The sequence below is a fragment of the Eptatretus burgeri genome, chromosome 1, assembly GCF_056783735.1.
Source record: "Eptatretus burgeri isolate ZD-2024b chromosome 1, Ebu_testis_v1, whole genome shotgun sequence".
Lineage (NCBI taxonomy): Eukaryota > Metazoa > Chordata > Myxini > Myxiniformes > Myxinidae > Eptatretus > Eptatretus burgeri.
This window is the reverse complement of record NC_140961.1, coordinates 138,122,740-138,141,055: the sequence shown is the minus strand read 5'-3', so window position 1 is coordinate 138,141,055 and position 18,316 is coordinate 138,122,740. Positions and strand designations below refer to the sequence as shown.

At 43.2% G+C, this 18,316-nt stretch overlaps 1 protein-coding gene across 3 annotated transcripts in view; it reads right to left on the bottom strand.

Annotated features, from left to right (window-relative positions):
- RAPGEF1 (Rap guanine nucleotide exchange factor 1) overlaps window positions 1-18,316 on the bottom strand; it is a 185,754-nt gene that overhangs the window by 80,687 nt on the left and 86,751 nt on the right. For all 3 annotated transcript variants that reach the window (XM_085900070.1, XM_085900066.1, XM_085900074.1), the window contains 6 exons: window positions 16,418-16,566; window positions 14,193-14,362; window positions 1,687-1,849; window positions 1,487-1,569; window positions 526-678; window positions 251-365 (listed from right to left, as the gene is read on the bottom strand). In XM_085900070.1, the coding sequence (XP_085756196.1) occupies window positions 251-365; window positions 526-678; window positions 1,487-1,569; window positions 1,687-1,849; window positions 14,193-14,362; window positions 16,418-16,528 (795 nt within the window). In that variant the 5' untranslated portion in view covers window positions 16,529-16,566. The remainder of the gene's footprint in view (window positions 1-250; window positions 366-525; window positions 679-1,486; window positions 1,570-1,686; window positions 1,850-14,192; window positions 14,363-16,417; window positions 16,567-18,316) is intronic.

The window sequence follows — 18,316 nt, the reverse complement described above, 5'->3', positions numbered from 1 at the left end:
CTTTATGTTTTCTGTTTCTATTTGTTTTTGATGAGAATACAAAATAAATAATAGCTTACTAATTTCCGAAACATGCAGGCACATATACATCTGTTTTGAGATAATTTTGGTAATGACATCATCATGAGTAACAATATATCATCAATCTATTCTCATTTCAACTAATCTTGCATGAATACGAGAATGAGTGCTGAGTAGAAGGTTAACTCGGTGGGTAGTCCATGGTATACGTAGTTCGTGGTATACGCACGGCACAATTGAATGACGTGGGCGTTTGGCGGCACATTGGTGCGACGACAGCGACTGGTGTCTTGCCTGCAACAGTATGTCGCATCTTGGGTGGAAGTTCTGGAGGACTTGAGGCCCTGACGGCCAAAAAAAATCAATTAAACGTGCAAAGTAAAACAAATCAAAACCATACAAATGTGAATAAAATTGTGAAAGCATGTGAATGTAACATAAAGAGACAAACACTCATCAGTTTTTTTGGCGTTGTTTTTCATTTTTCATTTGTGTTTTAGATACCTGTTTGCAAGTGCTGTGTTGATGTCGTATAAACCAGGGTGAGGTGGTTTGGCAGGTGGGCTGATTTCTGGGTCAGCTGTTGATGTGTAAACAGGGGAAGAGCTTGAAGGAAGGCCATTTGTTTGCTCGCACGTCTGTGAAGAGCCATGCTCTCTGCGAAATGCACAGATAACAAAACAGTATTTGCAAGTTCTGCATCTGCGAGTTCCAAGTATTCGTGAATTGGTAAATGTATACCGATTCCTAATTGGTGACCCATCGACCTCCATTATTGGCGAGTTTGTGATCCCCCATCACTCTATCCCACGTTTCCTCCAATCCAGTCAGCCGCCAATGTTGATCTGTACAGTAGTGTATTTGGTTCCCGAACTGCAAACGCCTCGCTGTGCCTCTCGACTTACTATCGTGAACTTGTAATCACCGTTAATCATGGCCTCTAAACATAAGATGAGTGGGAAAGATGAGTGCGCTGGAAAGAGGCAGAAGAAAGTGATGGGTTTAAGCGAAAAAGTGAATGTTGTTAGATAGGCTGGCTATAGGTGCGAGAGTGTCCGCAGTGGGCATGAATCATCCTTCCGACTCCCCCTCCCAACACCATCACTATCGTCGTCACATCATCATCATCATCATCATCATACAAATTGAAAAACACACTGTTCTGAACATACGGTAATTTATTTATTTTAATCATTGTTCTTAAACATTTACCAATTCCCCGATATGTTCTGTCTAACTTTGTTACCTCACCCCCCTTTTCCCATTAAACCAAGGTATCCGATGTTTTCCAGGAACTTACCACTTGCAAATACGGAGGGCCGTATGTACATCGTTAAATAACATGTTCTCAATGAATATTCATATTTTACCAATAAGGTGGTAAATTTTACCGCTCAAGAAGTGTTTTGGCATTTGTTGTCATGACATAAGTTACATCTGAAGCAGCATCATAGCAATGTCTCACCCATCCGGTGATGTCACAGTGATCGGCAAGGTGGCTGAGCCACATGGTCTCTGCAAGTTTTTCATGGAAAGATTCACAAGATCCTGCAAGTGAAGAACAACCTGTGTTCGGCATCATATAAATAACTACCCGAGAGCAAACATTACACAACCATGATAGACTGGTGCCATGCCACACACAAGCAGTCAACCATACAATACCTGCACCCTGCGAATCAAGGTTTCAATGACCACTGGTGGAGATTTGTCCAAAGTTGGCTGGTTCTGTCCAGTTGGTACTAACCCCAGTAATGCCTGGTCGGCCCAGTACACAAGCTCGGCCACTTGCTGCAGAATTTGATTTTGAGACTTCAGTTGCTCAGGACTTAGGCAGACATGGAAAAAAAACCCAAAAGTTAAAAAACACATAACTGATAAAGAAGTAAATAAAACAGAAAAGAAGAGGAATCACTAAAAAGTAAACACAAAACTCATAATAATTCACATGTAAACCACAGTATTTAACACCATGCTTGAAGACATTAACTGTTTGTTTCATCTAGAAATACATCTTTTATTTATTTATTTATTTCTATTTCTTGTATACCCTATCAAGGCTCGTATGAGAGCTACAATTTCCAGATTTCAAGATTTCCAGAATCGTGTGCATGTTCTGCAATTTTGCAGATATATACATGCATGACATGTCATGTGGAAATACAGTATTCAAGGCCCTGTCACACTTTGACGTTTTAGCCTGCGTATGCCGAAGTATGAAAAATTTGGTGAATACGCTGGCACACGTCAAATACGTTATGGGTAAGTTTTGTATATGTTAAGAGCACGCTGAAGCACGTTGAAGCACGCTGAAGCACGTTGGCATACGTCGTAGTACGCCGAGCTCGTCGACAAATTTTAAGCATGCTCAAAATTTCTCGACGTGCTCGGCGTATGACTCACACGTTCCGCATACGCTGGCCATAAGTTGTAGGCATGTTATGCGATTGTTGACACACGTCGACACACGTTACTTGTAAGTTACTCATAAGTCGAAATATGTTGAGGTAATATCTAGCGTACCCGAAACTTATTTCTAACCTATGAGTAACGAGCTTTGAACCTATGTGTAACGTATCTCCAATGCATATTGATGTATGTAGACATATTTGACGTCTTCTGGATGACCACAGAACTTACTGAACGTGTTTCTAACTTACAGCTACCATATAATGGCGTATTGGCAGCGTTTAGGGGAATTTGTATATAAAAATGGGGTTCACAGGAGGAACCCGTCAGCGTTCCAAACTCCATGTTGAGTAGATGTCCATGTCAGTAGTATCAGTAGTAGTAGTAGTAGGTGAGCGTGTCAGTAGTAGTTGGTAGTAGTAGTAGTAGTAGTAGTAGTAGTAGTAGTAGTAGTAGTAGTAGTAGTAGTAGGTCCATGTCACTAGTAGTAGGTGAGCGTGATGGGGAGGGTGTGGGTGATGATGGATCCTCCTTGCGTTCGCGTCCACGACCACGGCCAGGAGACTTCTTTGCAGCATTCTTCGAAATGACGGTGATGTTGACACTTCGATGTCTAGTGCGCTTATGATTTGAATCGTCGAGTGGCAGCCTTTTAATAGGCTACGCCACGTGATCGTCGGCGATACGCTGCCGCGCTATGCATAAGTTAGACGATCGTTGGGCATAAGTTGTGAATGCTGACAACACGCGAAGCATTCGTTGGTATAAGTTATCTATAATTTATTGAAACGTTCTGTGTATGTTACTAATACGTTATGCATACGTCCAACTCGTTATGAATACGCCCAAAACTGAAAAAAAACAATAGTTCAGCGTACGCCAGCGTTTTACATACATTTTGATACATTTCCATACGCTGGCTAAAACGTCAAGGTGTGACAGGGCCCTCACAACAGCAGGGTATGGATAACCATCAACCATATTTATCCTTTATCGTCGATACACTTCAAATGCCTCATCCTTCAACTCACCTGCGATAAATGCATTAATGTCCATGTAATAACAATGGGAATGGGAATGGGAATTTAATGGGAATAACAATGGGAATGGGAATTAATATATTTTTAACACTATCGAGCCTCATATGAGAGCTAACATACAGAAGCGTGCAACAAAAGGGAGCAGGAGACAAGAGGGACAGGAGAGGGAAGGAAAAAACAGTGGGGAACAGAGACATTAGGAGATCTGTGGAAGGGAGAGGGATGGGGTGGGGGACATAGAGTAAACAAGATGGACACTACAGGGACTTTCAGGTCCTTACACGACAGGGACTTTCAGGAAGGAAAGCAGGGAATGTGAAGGAGGTGGGTTTGGGGTGGATTAACGGGGTTAGAAAAGATTGTGGTTTTGGATGGAGGAAGATAAGAGATGGTGGTGAACAGCTGTTTTGAAGACCTGGAGGGAAGAGTGGGATTGAAGAGAGTGTGGGAGTTTGTTCCAAAGGTGAGAAAAAAGAGGAATGAAAGAGTGAAGGTGAGCAGTGATTCTTGATTTTGGTAGTTTTACCATAAGGGGGTCGCTGGCGGACCTTGAGCACGCTACGGAAATATGGGGGGGGGGGGGAGGCTGGAGAGGAGACGGTAGAAGACAGAAAGATCACCGACCTGCCTGCGGTGAGAGAGTGAGAGACCCAAAGACTCGGCCTCATCACGTGCTTTGAGATTTTGCTTCTCAATAAAAAGAACTTGATAAGGAATTGATTGATGCTCAGGACCAAAAACTATGACTGTACTTCGTTGCCACCATTATGTATTGCATGTGCTCACCGAAACGTGGGACTGTTTTCCCATAATTCTACTGTGGTCTATAAAAGACATCAACTGAACCAGAATGTACATCGATCTTGATAGTTTTTTTTTTCCAAGATGCAATTTCGAGATCTTGTAAACTGTGTAACAGATACCGAAGCAGGGTATGTGTACATAACAGGCACCCCCTGTTGGTCATGATGTTTGCAGCAAGTGTTGGTGTGGCACAGGGGTTCATGGTCACCATTCCAGTTAAGAGGTGACATATTCTGGGAAAGGGTGGAACATCATGAAATATAAACCAGGTGTGATGGACTGAGGAAGTAACAAAGGCAGTCGGTGAGAAGAAGGATGATTGGAAGAGGATAGAGAAGATCAAGGATATAGGAGGACAACCAGATGCAGGGTTGCTGCCCTTGCTGAGAAGAAGAAAGCAGCAAATAGAGCAGTGGATAAGGCAAGGAATGATATGAAAGTAGATTTGTAAAGCAAATTAGATGAGGATGGTGTGAAGATCATCCACAAAATAGCTTGAGACAGAGATTAGGATGGTAAAGACATGAAGGGAGGGATGGCGATCAATGATGAAGATGGGAAGTTGGTGACAGAGAGGGAGGCAGTGCTGAAGGTAAGGAAAGGCTACTTCACAAAATTTCTGAACGAGTAGGGGAAAAGTCAACTGGAGCTACTGAGATATGTGGAGGGGAAAGGGGAAGTAGTGGAGATTACAGAGACAGAGGTGTGGACAGCATTAAGGAGGATGAAGAAGGGGAGAGCACCAAGCATTGATGAGTACATGTGGAGATGTTAGGTGCGGTGGGAGAAATTGGAGACACTTGGACAAAGAGGCTGTTGAATATATGTATGGGAGAAGGTAAGATTCCGGGGGAGTGGAGGATTGTACCGAGATGGAAGAGAAAGGGAGACGCACAAGATCCGGGGAGGTACTGACAAATCACACTTCTAAGTCATGCTATGAAGCTACTATAAGGATCCTGGATGGGAGGATAGAGAAGAGTTTGGAGCAGGAGCTAGGTGAAGAACAACAGGGGTTCCGAAAGAGAAGAGGGATGATGTATAGGATGTTTACACTGAGAAAGTTCGTAGAGAAAAGGTTAGAGATTCAAGGGGATAAGGTACAGGGATTTGTGCACCTTGATACGGCTGAATAGATGGTCCCGAGAAAGATGCTATTGGTGATGTTGAGATGGATGGGAGTGAAGAAAGTAGAGGTTAGGATGGTGGAAGGTAATGAAGGGAAGAGTAGTACTTGGACTTGAGATGTTGGAGGAGTTTGAGTTAATATTGGTTTGAGACAGTGAATGGCACTTAGCCCAATCATGCTCATTATGGTGATGCAGCCGATCAGCAGGAAGGTCAGTGTGAAAGATATCCTCAGGAAGATATTATGTGCAGATGATCTGGCAATAGCAGTGGAGAGCGATCAGGAAATTCGAGAAATGCTGGAGGAGTGCAAGGAGATGTTCAAAAAGCATGGCTGAGGATGAATGTGAAGAAGACGGAGGTGATAATATGAGTCGACAGCATAGACGAGAATTGAACATCAGGTTCGAGGGGAAGGAGATTAGGCAGGGGAATAGCTTTGCGCACCTAGGTCTAGGACGCTAGGTGGAATGGTAGCCGGGGATGGTCGTTCAGGGTCACATGTGTGGAGGAGGATACAAGTGGGTGTGAATGCATAGAGGAAAGTTGACGGCATTATGGTAGACAGGAAAATATAAAGGAAGCTGGAAGGGAAAGTCCTGAGTTTGTGTATAATGTTGGCATACCTATGTGGTTTGGAGATGATGGCATTGACAGAGCAGCAACAACAGAAGTGACACATTTGCGAGAACAACTGTGTCAGGATGGTTGTGGGAGTTAAAGGATGATGGATGAACTGCAGGAAGGAGATTGGTATACGCAGTCGGGTTTGATGACAAAATTAGTAAAAAGCCAGTTGAAGTGGACTGGGTACTTGGTGCAGACAGAGGAAGATTGACTATCAAAGAGAACAGACACGTGGAAAGAGTGAGGTGGGAGGAGAAGGGGTAGACCATGGTTAAAGACTGAGTGAAGAGAGATGTCAGAAAGGTGGATGTGGATGGAGAGTGGAGAAAAGAAAGGTAGAGAAATATTGTAAATAAGCCACAGCAACAGTTTCGTACCAATGGCCTCACTCCGTTTATGGTGAATTTTCGAGGAAGGGCAACATCGATAAATACGAGTAAAAACATCCGTCCACAGTGATAGGAAAAGTTTAAGTTAATCTATCAATTTAAATTATTTCATGGACTTTTAAAAGGTTAATTGTGTTGCACTCAAAAAATCCGGCCTTTTCAATTTGAGACCAATTGAGACCAATTGAGCGGAGCTCAGGTGGTGAATAGTGGGGTCCACGGAGGGGGGTCAGGGTCGCTCTTTCCTTTCCTTGTAGAGGGCCAGCAGGGACACGTTCGCCGCCTTCACGACCTTCTGCTCAACCCTCCGCTTCAAAAGAACTGCATGCTCAACAACAACCCTCAGAGCCCTATCCAAAACCTTGTTAGAAACCCGTGGAGAACTTCCTCCAAGACCCTTCTTCCTCACTCGACTCTCAACCAACACAACCCTGTCAAAAACCTCAGAACAACCTTTGTAGCAAACCCCTGCCTCAGAGAGTGCTCGGGAATTTATGGACCTCCCTCAACGGGGTGGGGCTCGCTTGAACAGACGTCACTCCCCGCCCTGAGTGGACAGGCTCATATGGGTTCGCCCTTTCTGGGCAGGGTTTGGGCCCCTGCCGGGAAACCCCACTCACTCTTCCACGCGAGTTCATACTTGTCGAGAAACAGTATCAATGTTGCAAAGGTCGTCGTGAAAGAGTTACAATGTTTGTGGAAGCCGAGAAACTGGAACCGCGAGATCCCGCCTTGGCACGTCAGGGTGCGAGAAGGCAGCCGGTTGGCGGTGGATCATGACGGGGGATGCGATGGTTGTTAGATGGCTTGTTAGAAGAAATAACCTAACTAAAAGAAATCGCAACGCACGCCTTTGATTCTCCCACTAGACAAAAGGAAGGGGATCTGACTACACACATACTTAACGAAGTAACTGACTTTTGGGACATCTGTATGTTGAATGTATATTGTTTCCAGATCCGTAACAATATGTATAAATATTGTAATGGATTTTGGTGACCCTGAGGGTGGTGTATACCAAAGCACATAAAACCATGAAGATGGGTCAATGTGCCATCGGACCCTTAACAAATTCTAACAAAAGATTTTTAGTGTCTTTCTTTCCTGCTGGGTGTTTTAAACAACAGAAAAAAGTCTAACAAAATCTTACCACTAGAAGTGAGTTAAAACTGGGTCAGTTCCAACATGGCCACCACTGACCCTGAAAATCAGGAAGATGGCTGTAAATTCCTTATTATTAGATGAAGAACAATAATTTTGATATCTAACCCAAGGTTTTAATGGTCAAGCAATTCATTGGTGCCAATGGATTTATGACTTGGTCCATCGAATCCATAAATCCAAGATGGCGGCCAACAATCATGAATAAAGGCACCTACCAATAACTCCTATATTATTTCACCTGTAAATCAGTTTTAGGGCCAAAGAATACAAATATCTGTGTTTTTGAGAGTAAATTTTATTGACATGTTCCAGAATAATTCACTGAATAATTCAGTGAAAAATCTTATCTATCTATAATTCTAGCAATGTGTGTGTGTGTGTGTGTGTGTGTATATGTGTGTGTGTGTGTGTGTGTGTGTGTGTGTGTGTGTGTGTGTGTGTTTGTGTGTGTGTGACCGCTGTTTCTCGACAACCACTTGTCCGATCTAATTGAAACTTGCCAGGTATATTGCTGGGGACCTGAGTATGTGCCTTTTCAAGGTTTGATATTAATCGGACAAGTGCTTCCCAAGTTATGGCCATTTATTTACCAACCAATGAAAGGACAAGTTGCTGCGTAGGCGTGGCTGCCTAGGCCGGTGCGCGGCCGGCCGACGATCACGTCACGTGCTGTGCCAGTTACGATGGGGATCGGTGCCTTAGTTACCATGGCGTAGGAGTGGCAATGGTCAATGGTAGCGAATGTCATGGCAAGCAAAGACAGGGAGGTAAACTTTATTTAAATTTGGATTTTAATTAACTCTGTGTGTGTAAGTATCACAGCAGTTGTTACTTCAATGCAAGCGATAATTCGTGGAATGCATGTGAACATTCCGTACGGGCACACACCACTTCCGGATAGTGATGACTTAATGTATTGTAATAATTTCTCGATTTCTTATGCGCATTTATAGATAAACACAATGCCCCAATCCATTTGTTGTTTACGAGAGCGAAGGAACGGCTTGTGTGGTTGCTTCTGGCTCGCGGTTTGAAAGTTTTTTGTTGTTGTTTTTTTTTGGGGGGGGGTTGCACATACTGGCATGCACGTACAGGCACGCGAGAGCGAAAGAATGGCCTGTATAGTTGTTTCTGGCTCGCGGTTTGAAAGTTTTTTTTTGTTTGTTTTTTTTGGGGGGGTTGCACGTACAGGCACGCACGTACGGGCATGCGAGAGCGAAGGAACAGCCTGTGTGGTTGTTTCTGGCTTGCGGTTTGAAATGTTTTTTTTTTGGTTTGCACGCACAGCCACACACGTACGGGCATGCAAGAGTGAAGGAACGGCCTGTGAGGTTGTTGTTTCTGGCTCGCGGTTTGAAAAATGTTTTTTTTTTTTGCACGTACGTCCACGCACGTACGGGAACGCACGTACGGACACGTACTAATACATACCAAATGCAATAGTAAAAACAAGTAACTGTCACTTTTTCACCATCTTGGTTTAGTCCTCAAAACTGTCCTCTAGTTCCTCTGAAAGCTGGTTGTGCGAATTGTCACAGGATGTAAGTTGACATGATCCACATGCAGAAGTAAATGGAAGCCCATATCTTTTGCAACTGCAACGGGGGATATTGCAACCAGTTGTGCAATTGCAATGTACCATTTTCAATGGAGTGTCAGGAGCAGCATTCATATCAGACATTATTGGTATAAGTTGATTGTCTTCAAGTCTCCAACCCCAGTTGAAAGGATCAATATCACTGTCCATACCCATCCATGTCATGGTCTGAAAGTATACCCTGAGACAATGGAATTTGGTGGAAAACTCAGTTGGGGAAAGACGTTCAGGCATAACAAATTATTTTTCAGAGACGACTTTCTTCATGAGTATATCATAACGCAATGCTGCCAGAGAACATGTACTTTTCCCACCAAATATAACAGCCATCGCTTGGCTGCCGAGGTTTTCCATGTCAGTGCGGTTCTTGCCTCGTAAAGTGAATACATTTGCGCAGGATTGGAGGACTGGATCACCCTTCACGAGTTTTTGGAAGGCTAATTTCTTTCCAACACTATAAACACGGGACGTTGAATCACATCCTATGAAAGCATGAAGAAATAACAATTGTGTACACAACTCACTGCCAAGGACACACTTTATGCAATTGATGTTGCACATTTTTGGAATGCCTCTTCACTGACTGTCCAATCTAAAATACAGTGGTTTACCATCTGTTGTGGTGTAATGGAGAAGAATTAGCAAGTCAGTGTCCTCTCCAATCAGCGTGGTGGAATGTGCATATGCAGTGCAAACTGTGGCTTTAACGATGTCGACATCAGCGATCCCTCTGGCCTGAATGACCATACACAGCCCACCCTCCTCAGTTCATCACTTATTAAGCTGATTAGTTGTTGCTTGTTACTTCCCCTTGAAAGGAATTCTTCCTGCTTCCCTTCAAATTTGGTTTCACTGGTGAAGTTCACAACCGGAGAATTGATGGGTTTTTTTTTCCTGTCTCTGGTGTGTGTTATCCTTTATCGAGGGAGCTGCCCCATACCCGTCAAACACAGCAGTTGCTGCCCCATAGTACTTACTTTTAAAGTCAGCATATGCCTTGGCTATTTTACCATAGGTATCTCCCCTCCTCCACAGCAGCTTGCATAGTAAGGAGCCTCCGTTAAGCACATATATTTCAGTCTTCAGGATAGCATCTGATGTCGCTTCACTTGATGGTATCTTGTTACAATGGTCATCGATAGCTTGGGGGTAGTTAAGGCTTGTCGGCCTTTCTCAAGATTTTTGTATCTTCAAAAAGGGGTGACGGGTAAGGATTCAGCTCATATCTCATCACCTCTTCTGGAGACAGATGTCCTGTCCTGGACACTACAAGGAATTGCTGGAACAGTAGATCAGGATCAATGGTTCTGTCAGGAGAAACCTTATCAGCAGATGAATTTCCCAGGGTCTTGGCTTTGTCTTTCCTCTTGAAAGAGAAGGAAAATACAGGCTGTCCAATCATTCTGTTGATTTGTATTCATTCTTCCTTTCAATGGATTCGTATTCATGCACAACGACGTCTTCTTTTGCCATCATACCATTGATGATATTTCTCAATGAGGGGTCAGAGGAGAAAGGTGAACATGAAATCAGCTTTGCGCTTATCTTCGAAAGGTCTGATGCATCTCTTTCAATTCTAGCATCAGTTGAATCTTTGTGGTGTTCACTTGTGATGTGTGTGAGATCATTGAACTGCTGCATGGCAGTGTTGAACTCGGACATTATGAAAGAAATACAAACATTCAATATTCAAGAAAAATAATGCTGAAAGAAGGTCAAAATAAGTAATATTTAATAAAGAAAACAACGAAGCAAAAACCACCATCCTATATAAAATTGTTTGGGAGTGTTGACAGCCATATTGGCCGCCATCTTGGATTTACGGAATCGATGGACCAAGTCATAAATCCATTGGTATCAATGAATTTCTTGACCCTTAAAATCCGAGGTTAGATACAAAAAATATTGTCCTACACCTAATAATAAGGAAGTTAGAGCTGCCGCCTCGATTTTCACGGTCAGTGGCGGCCTTTTTGGAACTGACCCAGTTTTAACCTATTTCCAGCGGTCAGATTTTGGTAGACTTTTTTCTGTCGTTTAAGACACCCAATAAGTAAGAAAAACACTGAAAAAACCTTTTGTTAGAATTTGCTGAGGGTTAGGGTGTTTTTTTTCATAAATTGTCCCGCCTAATAGTGCAGTTATATCATAGTGTCATAGTGTTTTGTCGGGTTAAATCTGGGAATCCAACGTTCATTGTGGGAGGGAAATATGCGTTGTGCTCATGGCAGTGTCAATCCCATTGTCAATCCCATTGTCATATATATATATATATATATATATATATATATATATATATATATATATATATATATATATATATATATATATATATATATATATCTCTCTCTCTCTCTCTCTCTCCCTCGTTTTCTCTCTCTCTCTCTCTCTCTCTCTCTCGTTTTCTCTCTCTCTCTCTCTCTCTCTCTCTCTCTCTCTCTCTCTCTCTCTCTCTCTCTCTCTCTCTCTCTCTCTCTCTCTCTCTCTCTCTCTCTCTCTCTCTCTCTCTCTCTCTCTCTCTCTCTCTCTCTCTCTCTCTCTCTCTCTCTCTCTCTCTCTCTCTCTCTCTCTCTCTCTCTCTCTCTCTCTCTCTCTCTCTCTCTCTCTCTCTCTCTCTCTCTCTCTCTCTCTCTCTCTCTCTCTCTCTCTCTCTCTCTCTCTCTCTCTCTCTCTCTCTCTCTCTCTCTCTCTCTCTCTCTCTCTCTCCCTCGTTTTCTCTCTCTCTCTCTCTCTCTCGTTTCTCTCTCTCTCTCTCTCTCTCTCTCTCTCTCTCTCTCTCTCTCTCTCTCTCTCTCTCTCTCTCTCTCTCTCTCTCTCTCTCTCTCTCTCTCTCTCTCTCTCTCTCTCTCTCTCTCTCTCTCTCTCTCTCTCTCTCTCTCTCTCTCTCTCTCTCCCTCGTTCTCTCTCTCTCTCTCTCTCTCTCTCTCTCTCTCTCTCTCTCTAAGCACATATCAAACACGCTTTACAAAACACTTACACGACTCAACACCACAAAACCAATGAACCTCAAACAAAATAGCCTGCAGGTGGCTGTGCAAGGACACATGGTGGCAGTGCAATGACACATGGCGGCGGCACAGCATAAGGACATATGGCGGCGGCGCAGCGCAAGGACGCATGGTGACGGCAAAGGAGAAGGAGGACACATGGCGGCAGCACAGCGCAAGGACACATGGTGGCGGCGCAGCGCAAGGACAGCAAGCTCCAAGCCGACCAATGAGTACTGCCAGATCACAGAAACAGCCAATGGAAAGCTGCTGGATCATGAGGTGAGTGGGCATGGTGGGAGACAGACCATGCACTTATAAAAGGCTGATGCAGAGATTGGAGCCGGGTGGCTGTGTCTGGGAGCAGCGAGAAGGATATCGGAAGAGCCTGGGAGGAGAACTGGAGCCTGGAGGGAGAACTGGAGCCTGAAGCGAGAGAGGGGCAGTCCGAGGCAGAGGAGGGATAACCCCAGAAAGAGCTGCTGGACATGGACGTTGTTTTCTCTCCCTTATTCCCTTTGAACGCTGAGCAATCAGCAGAAGTGCCAACAGCCCTTTTAAGGACCCACCTCACACTTCACACCTCAAACTCCCACCTGACACTCTTGCACTTCGCACTCCGTACCTCCACACACCCATATCGATCATCCACCCTGTTCAGTCACATGTGAGCCAGCCTGTTCACGTGTGGGCAAGAGGGGGGTCGACAATATACACCACTAGCATAACCCGCGCTCTGCGCGACATGTTGGGGTGGGTGTGTTTGAGAAAGGAACTGATGCAGAGTATCAGTAGTAATTTTACTTTAATGCAGTAAGTGGAATACGATTTCACTGTTTCAGAACCATTTTATTTACTTTTTTTTGTACCATGCACCTCATATGGTCTTTGAGATAATGTAAGCCGAATATCACGTTACTCGAGCGCAGAACAAAGTCGAAGATAGCGCGACACGAAACCACAAACTCGGAAATAATATATAAGATTGCTCTCACTATCTGGATATCCGTCTTGCTCATCTTCTTTTTCCCGTAATGAGAGCGGCGCCTGCATTATTTGTGTTAAGTTGATTGACTAAGGGGCTTATGTGCATAAATAAGGATTGTCTATTTGTAACTCTGCTTGCCCTGTAAATACGTGGCTTTCTTGAAGAATAATCCTTTTCAAACTGTCCGGTTGTCAGTTCCATTGGTTAAACATAGTGTGCTCCAAACAGGGAGTTCTCCTGAGCCGATCCGTTATGAATAATCAGGAGCCAATGCGTAAAGCCTGGTGTTGGCTTAGTGGTTAGGGTGGCGGCTTGGGATCCTAGGGTCCTGAGTTCAAGCCCCGCTGGGCCGCTGAATTAATACACCAGGAGGTTGATTCAGCCTGTCATCCTTCCGAGGTCGGCAAAATGAGTACCAGTGCACTGGTAAGGGGGACACTGCATCAGCGGCATAGCCACGTCCCAACCAATGATGCAACCAGCAGCCATAGGCTGCACTCGATAGAGAGAGCCAATGCGCAAATATATGGTAAAGCTCGATGGTATCCTGGAATCGGTTGCATGTTGAGAAGCACAGTTCCCTATCTGGGGTGTTCACTTTGCCGGGAAGGTAAAGCGGGATTTGGAAGCTGGACTCTTCATAAATTAAATGTCTCAGACAGCGTCTGTGGTTGGTTAACATCCCATTGCACCACGGAGTTATCTGTGGCACGGTGGCTTCAGGATCACTATTGGGGAAGTCAATTGCAAGAACTCCCCCTTGTAATCTACCCTGAGGCAAATCCATAACAATTTAGATATCTGTGTAAGGAGTGGGAAAGATAATCTCTAAAATATATAAATCTGCAAAATTCCTTCACTTGTACTATACTGATACAACACTTTGAGACAGACAAAAATTCCAACAAGCACTTGTAAAACCAAGCCAGACAATCTAAACAATAAACACATTTAGACAGAAAGATAAAGATAAATATATAAAGAACAGGCTTGTGGCAATGTCCCAAAAAGTAAGGATAGTGCTGTGCATTTGCACACCTGTCATTGGAATGCAAAAGTGCCTGCTGTAAGGCCAGCATGCATTCCAACAAGCGGCTGGCAGACATTGGCAGCAACTCAGCAACCCCTTTTCCAGCTACTTGTCGCAGATACTTCAAACTCGCGACTGCTTCACGTTCTGCCTCAAGTAGTCTCTGTGCACCTTGGCACTGCAACACAGGGGGGGGGGGGGAGTTTGTGGAATGATTACTGAAGAGGATCAAAGGGAAGGAAGCATTCTAATTGTACGTACTTTATGGATATACTCACATTTTAATAGTACATACTTTATGGATATACTCACATTCTAATAGTACATACTTTATGGATATACAGTCGTTCCTCGCCATATCGCGGTTCACCTTTCGCGGTCTCACTGTATCGCGGATTTTTAACTCTTACATATCTAATTTTAGATCGTCGATTTTTCGCTATATCACGGGATTTTGCGGTACAAATGTATTTTTTATATATTTATTACTTTAATTATTTTTATGGTAAAAATAAGCATTTTCTAGCCTAAAAAAATTTTAAAACGTAAAAAAAAAATGAAATTAAAACGATTTATAAGAAATAAAATACTGTACATAGTGTACAGTAGAAGAGTAGACAAAGAGTCGTGCATATGGAAAACGCAGATGCGGCCGCTTCCACTTGCGCTAGTTTACCCACGTGAGATCGTACACGGCACGCTATTGGCTGATGGATGGGAGGCGACCAACCACAGCATGGAGTTCTGTATCCTGGGTTCTGATTGGCTCAGTGACCGTAGCATCATTCTCTGCATCTCCCGCGCATAGCATGCATTCAGCATCTCACCTTGTCCATTTCACATTGACGTGTGATCGCTACTCGTAGTGTTACTCTGCAGTGTTGTCTTTGTGTGAATTATCCGTGAAAGTTTTTAATTTATTTCAACCCCTACAATGCCGCCCAAACGTTCTGCACTTTCAATTGTACATACTTTATGGATATACTCACATTCTAATTGTACATACTTTATGGACATACTCACATTCTAATTGTACATACTTTATGGACATACTCACATTCTAATTGTACATACTTTATGGATATACTCACATTCCAATAGTACATACTTTGCAGATATACTCACATTCTGATTGTACATACTTTATCGATGTACTCACATTCTAATTGTACATACTTTATAGACGTACTCACATTCAAATTGTACATACTTTATAGATGTACTCATATTCTAATTGTACATACTTTATAGATTTACTCACATTCTCATTGTACATACTTTATCGACGTACTCACATTCTAATTGTACATACTTTATAGACGTACTCACATTCTAATTGTACATACTTTATAGATGTACTCATATTCTAATTGTACATACCTTATAGATGTACTCACATTCTAATTGTACATACTTTATAGACGTACTCACATTCTCATTGTACATACTTTATAGACGTACTCACATTCTAATTGTGCACACTTTTTTGACAGACTCACATTCTAATTGTACATACTTCATAGACGTACTCACATTCTCATTGTACATGCTTTATAGATGTACTCAGATTCTAATTTTACATACTTTATAGACGTACTCACATTCAAATTGTACATACTTTATAGACGTACTCACATTCTAATTGTACATGCTTTATAGACGTACTCACATTCTCATTGTACATACTTTATCGACATACTCATTCTAATTGTACGTACTTTATAGACGTACTCACATTCTAATTGTACATACTTTATAGACGTACTCACATTCTAATTGTACATACTTTATAGACGTACTCACATTCTAATTGTACATACTTTATAGATGTACTAACATTCAAATTGTGCATACTTTATAGACTTTATAGAAAAGGAACACTTTAGGAAAATCATTGTTTTCCATCCAGAGAATAATGAACTTGCAATGACTCAATTTGCCCTCCAGAAATGTCCTTCTGATGCAAAAGGCCCAACTTGAGAAAATAACCACTTCATTAATTTAGGATGAGTATGAAAGAAAATGTAGTTTAGTGTTAAACTACCGACTGCAGAAATGAGGTTTGCAGATCCTGCAAAGTTACATGTGTACTTTAGTTGTATATTCTACTGTGTTTGCCACAGTATGAAGGAAGTTTAAACAGTGACGCATCAACATCTCAAAACGAAAATGTCTTGTTGCCCATTATTTCCATGGTGATAGCACATGGTTCAGCACTTGTTACTCCACTTACCATGTGGCTCTGCCATGGCTGTGGGACATTTTCATCAGAAGTCCTCGGGGATTTCCTTAGCGACGCTGGACGGCGAGGCCGTCCTCCTTGCAATTTGTCAAAAATCTTCATGGTTAGAGCACTGAACTGCGAACGAGGGGATTGCACATCTGGGGAGAGATAGAACAGGTAGGAAAAGGAATGACAGATTGCTCATACATGGAATTGGAATGGAAAGGATGAAGGGGAAAAGGTGAAATAGGAAAGTGTTGTTGTCATCGGTGTGGAGGAAATAAGGATACAGATCTGCATTCAACTGAGATCAAATTTAGATCGGCAAGCAGCAGCTTCTTCGCTCACTGCAGATCTGGATAAAATCACAAACTGGTCAAACACGTGGAACATGTCTTTCAATCCAGACAAATCTCACACTCTCACTATGTCTCTCCGAAAGTATCGTCTAGAGAACGCCCCCCCCATCCACTTTCTCAACAATCCTCTGGAAGAGGTCCTTTCTTTCAAGCTTCTGGATCTCACTATCTGCCATGACCTTTCCTGGGAAAGCCACATTTCCAACCTCGCCTCCAAAGCCAGTCGCCGACTGGGAATCCTCCGTAGTGCAAAGTCCTTCCTCGGCCCACCTGAGCTCCTGACCACTTACAAAGCTTTCGTCCGCAGCCTGATGGAGTACTGCTCTCCCCTCCGGGCTGGTGCTCCTACCCTCCCACCTTTCTCGGCTTCACGCTGTGGAAACCAAGGCATTTCGGATCATTGGTATCTCCCACAATGAGGCGGTGTCTTTGGGCCTCTCACTCTCTCACCACAGGCTGGTCGGTGGTCTTTCTGTCTTCTACAGTCTCCTCTCGAGCCTCGCCCCCCCCTGCTCTCTCTGCAATTTGTCCCCAACACATTTCCGCAGGGTGCTCAAGGTCCGCCAACAACCCCCTTCTGGTAAAACTACCAGAATCACGAATCACTGCTCACCTTCACTCTTTCATTCCTCTTTTTTCCCACCTTTGGAATAACCTCGCTCACTCTATTCAATCCCATTTTCCCTCCAGGCCTTCAAACCAGCTGTTCACCACCACCTCTTATCATCCCCATCCAAATCCTCGATCTTTACTACCCCCGATAATCCACCCAAGCCCACCTCCTTCAAATTCCCTGCTTTCCTTCCTGAAAGTCCCTGTAATGTCCATCTTGTATACCCCATGTTCCCCACCCCATCCCTCTCCCTTCCACAGATCTCCTAATGTCTCTGTTCCCCACTGTTTTGTCCTTCCCACTCCCGCCCCTCTTGTCTCATGCCCCCCTTGCTGTGCGTTGTGTGTTAGCTCTCACACGAGCCTCGACAAGGTATACAAAAAAATAAAAAATTCAAACACACGAAGCAAGTATGGAGTTATTCACTTCTGAAGGATTATAAAACATTACTTTTCATGTTGCAACATTCAAGTGACGTCAACTTGTGGAGAACGTTTGTAACAATATAGCAAAATGGTTAGAGTCACATCAATCAAACACTGCAGACAATAGTTACCTCCATCAGCGAAGGTGGACTGCATTTGTGTTTTCACCCCTGTCTATTTGTCTGTGAGCTGGATATCTCAAAATAGTTGTGGATGGATTTGGATGAAACATGGAGGGCATGTTGGGTGTGTGACAATGACAAATTGATTAGATTTTGGTGAAGATCTAGATCTTGATCCGGATACGAGAACTTCAATTTTTTTTTAAGTGATTCTTCACCATTGAGATATATGGCCAAAAATTATATCGAGCATGTTATTGTATTTCAAAAAGTAGTGGAGGGATTATTACAAAAGTTATTGGAAGAGTTGTGTATGTGATAAGAACACACCGATTAGATTTTGGTTCAGGTCTGGATCCTGATCCGGCCTATTAGTGGGATACAAAACG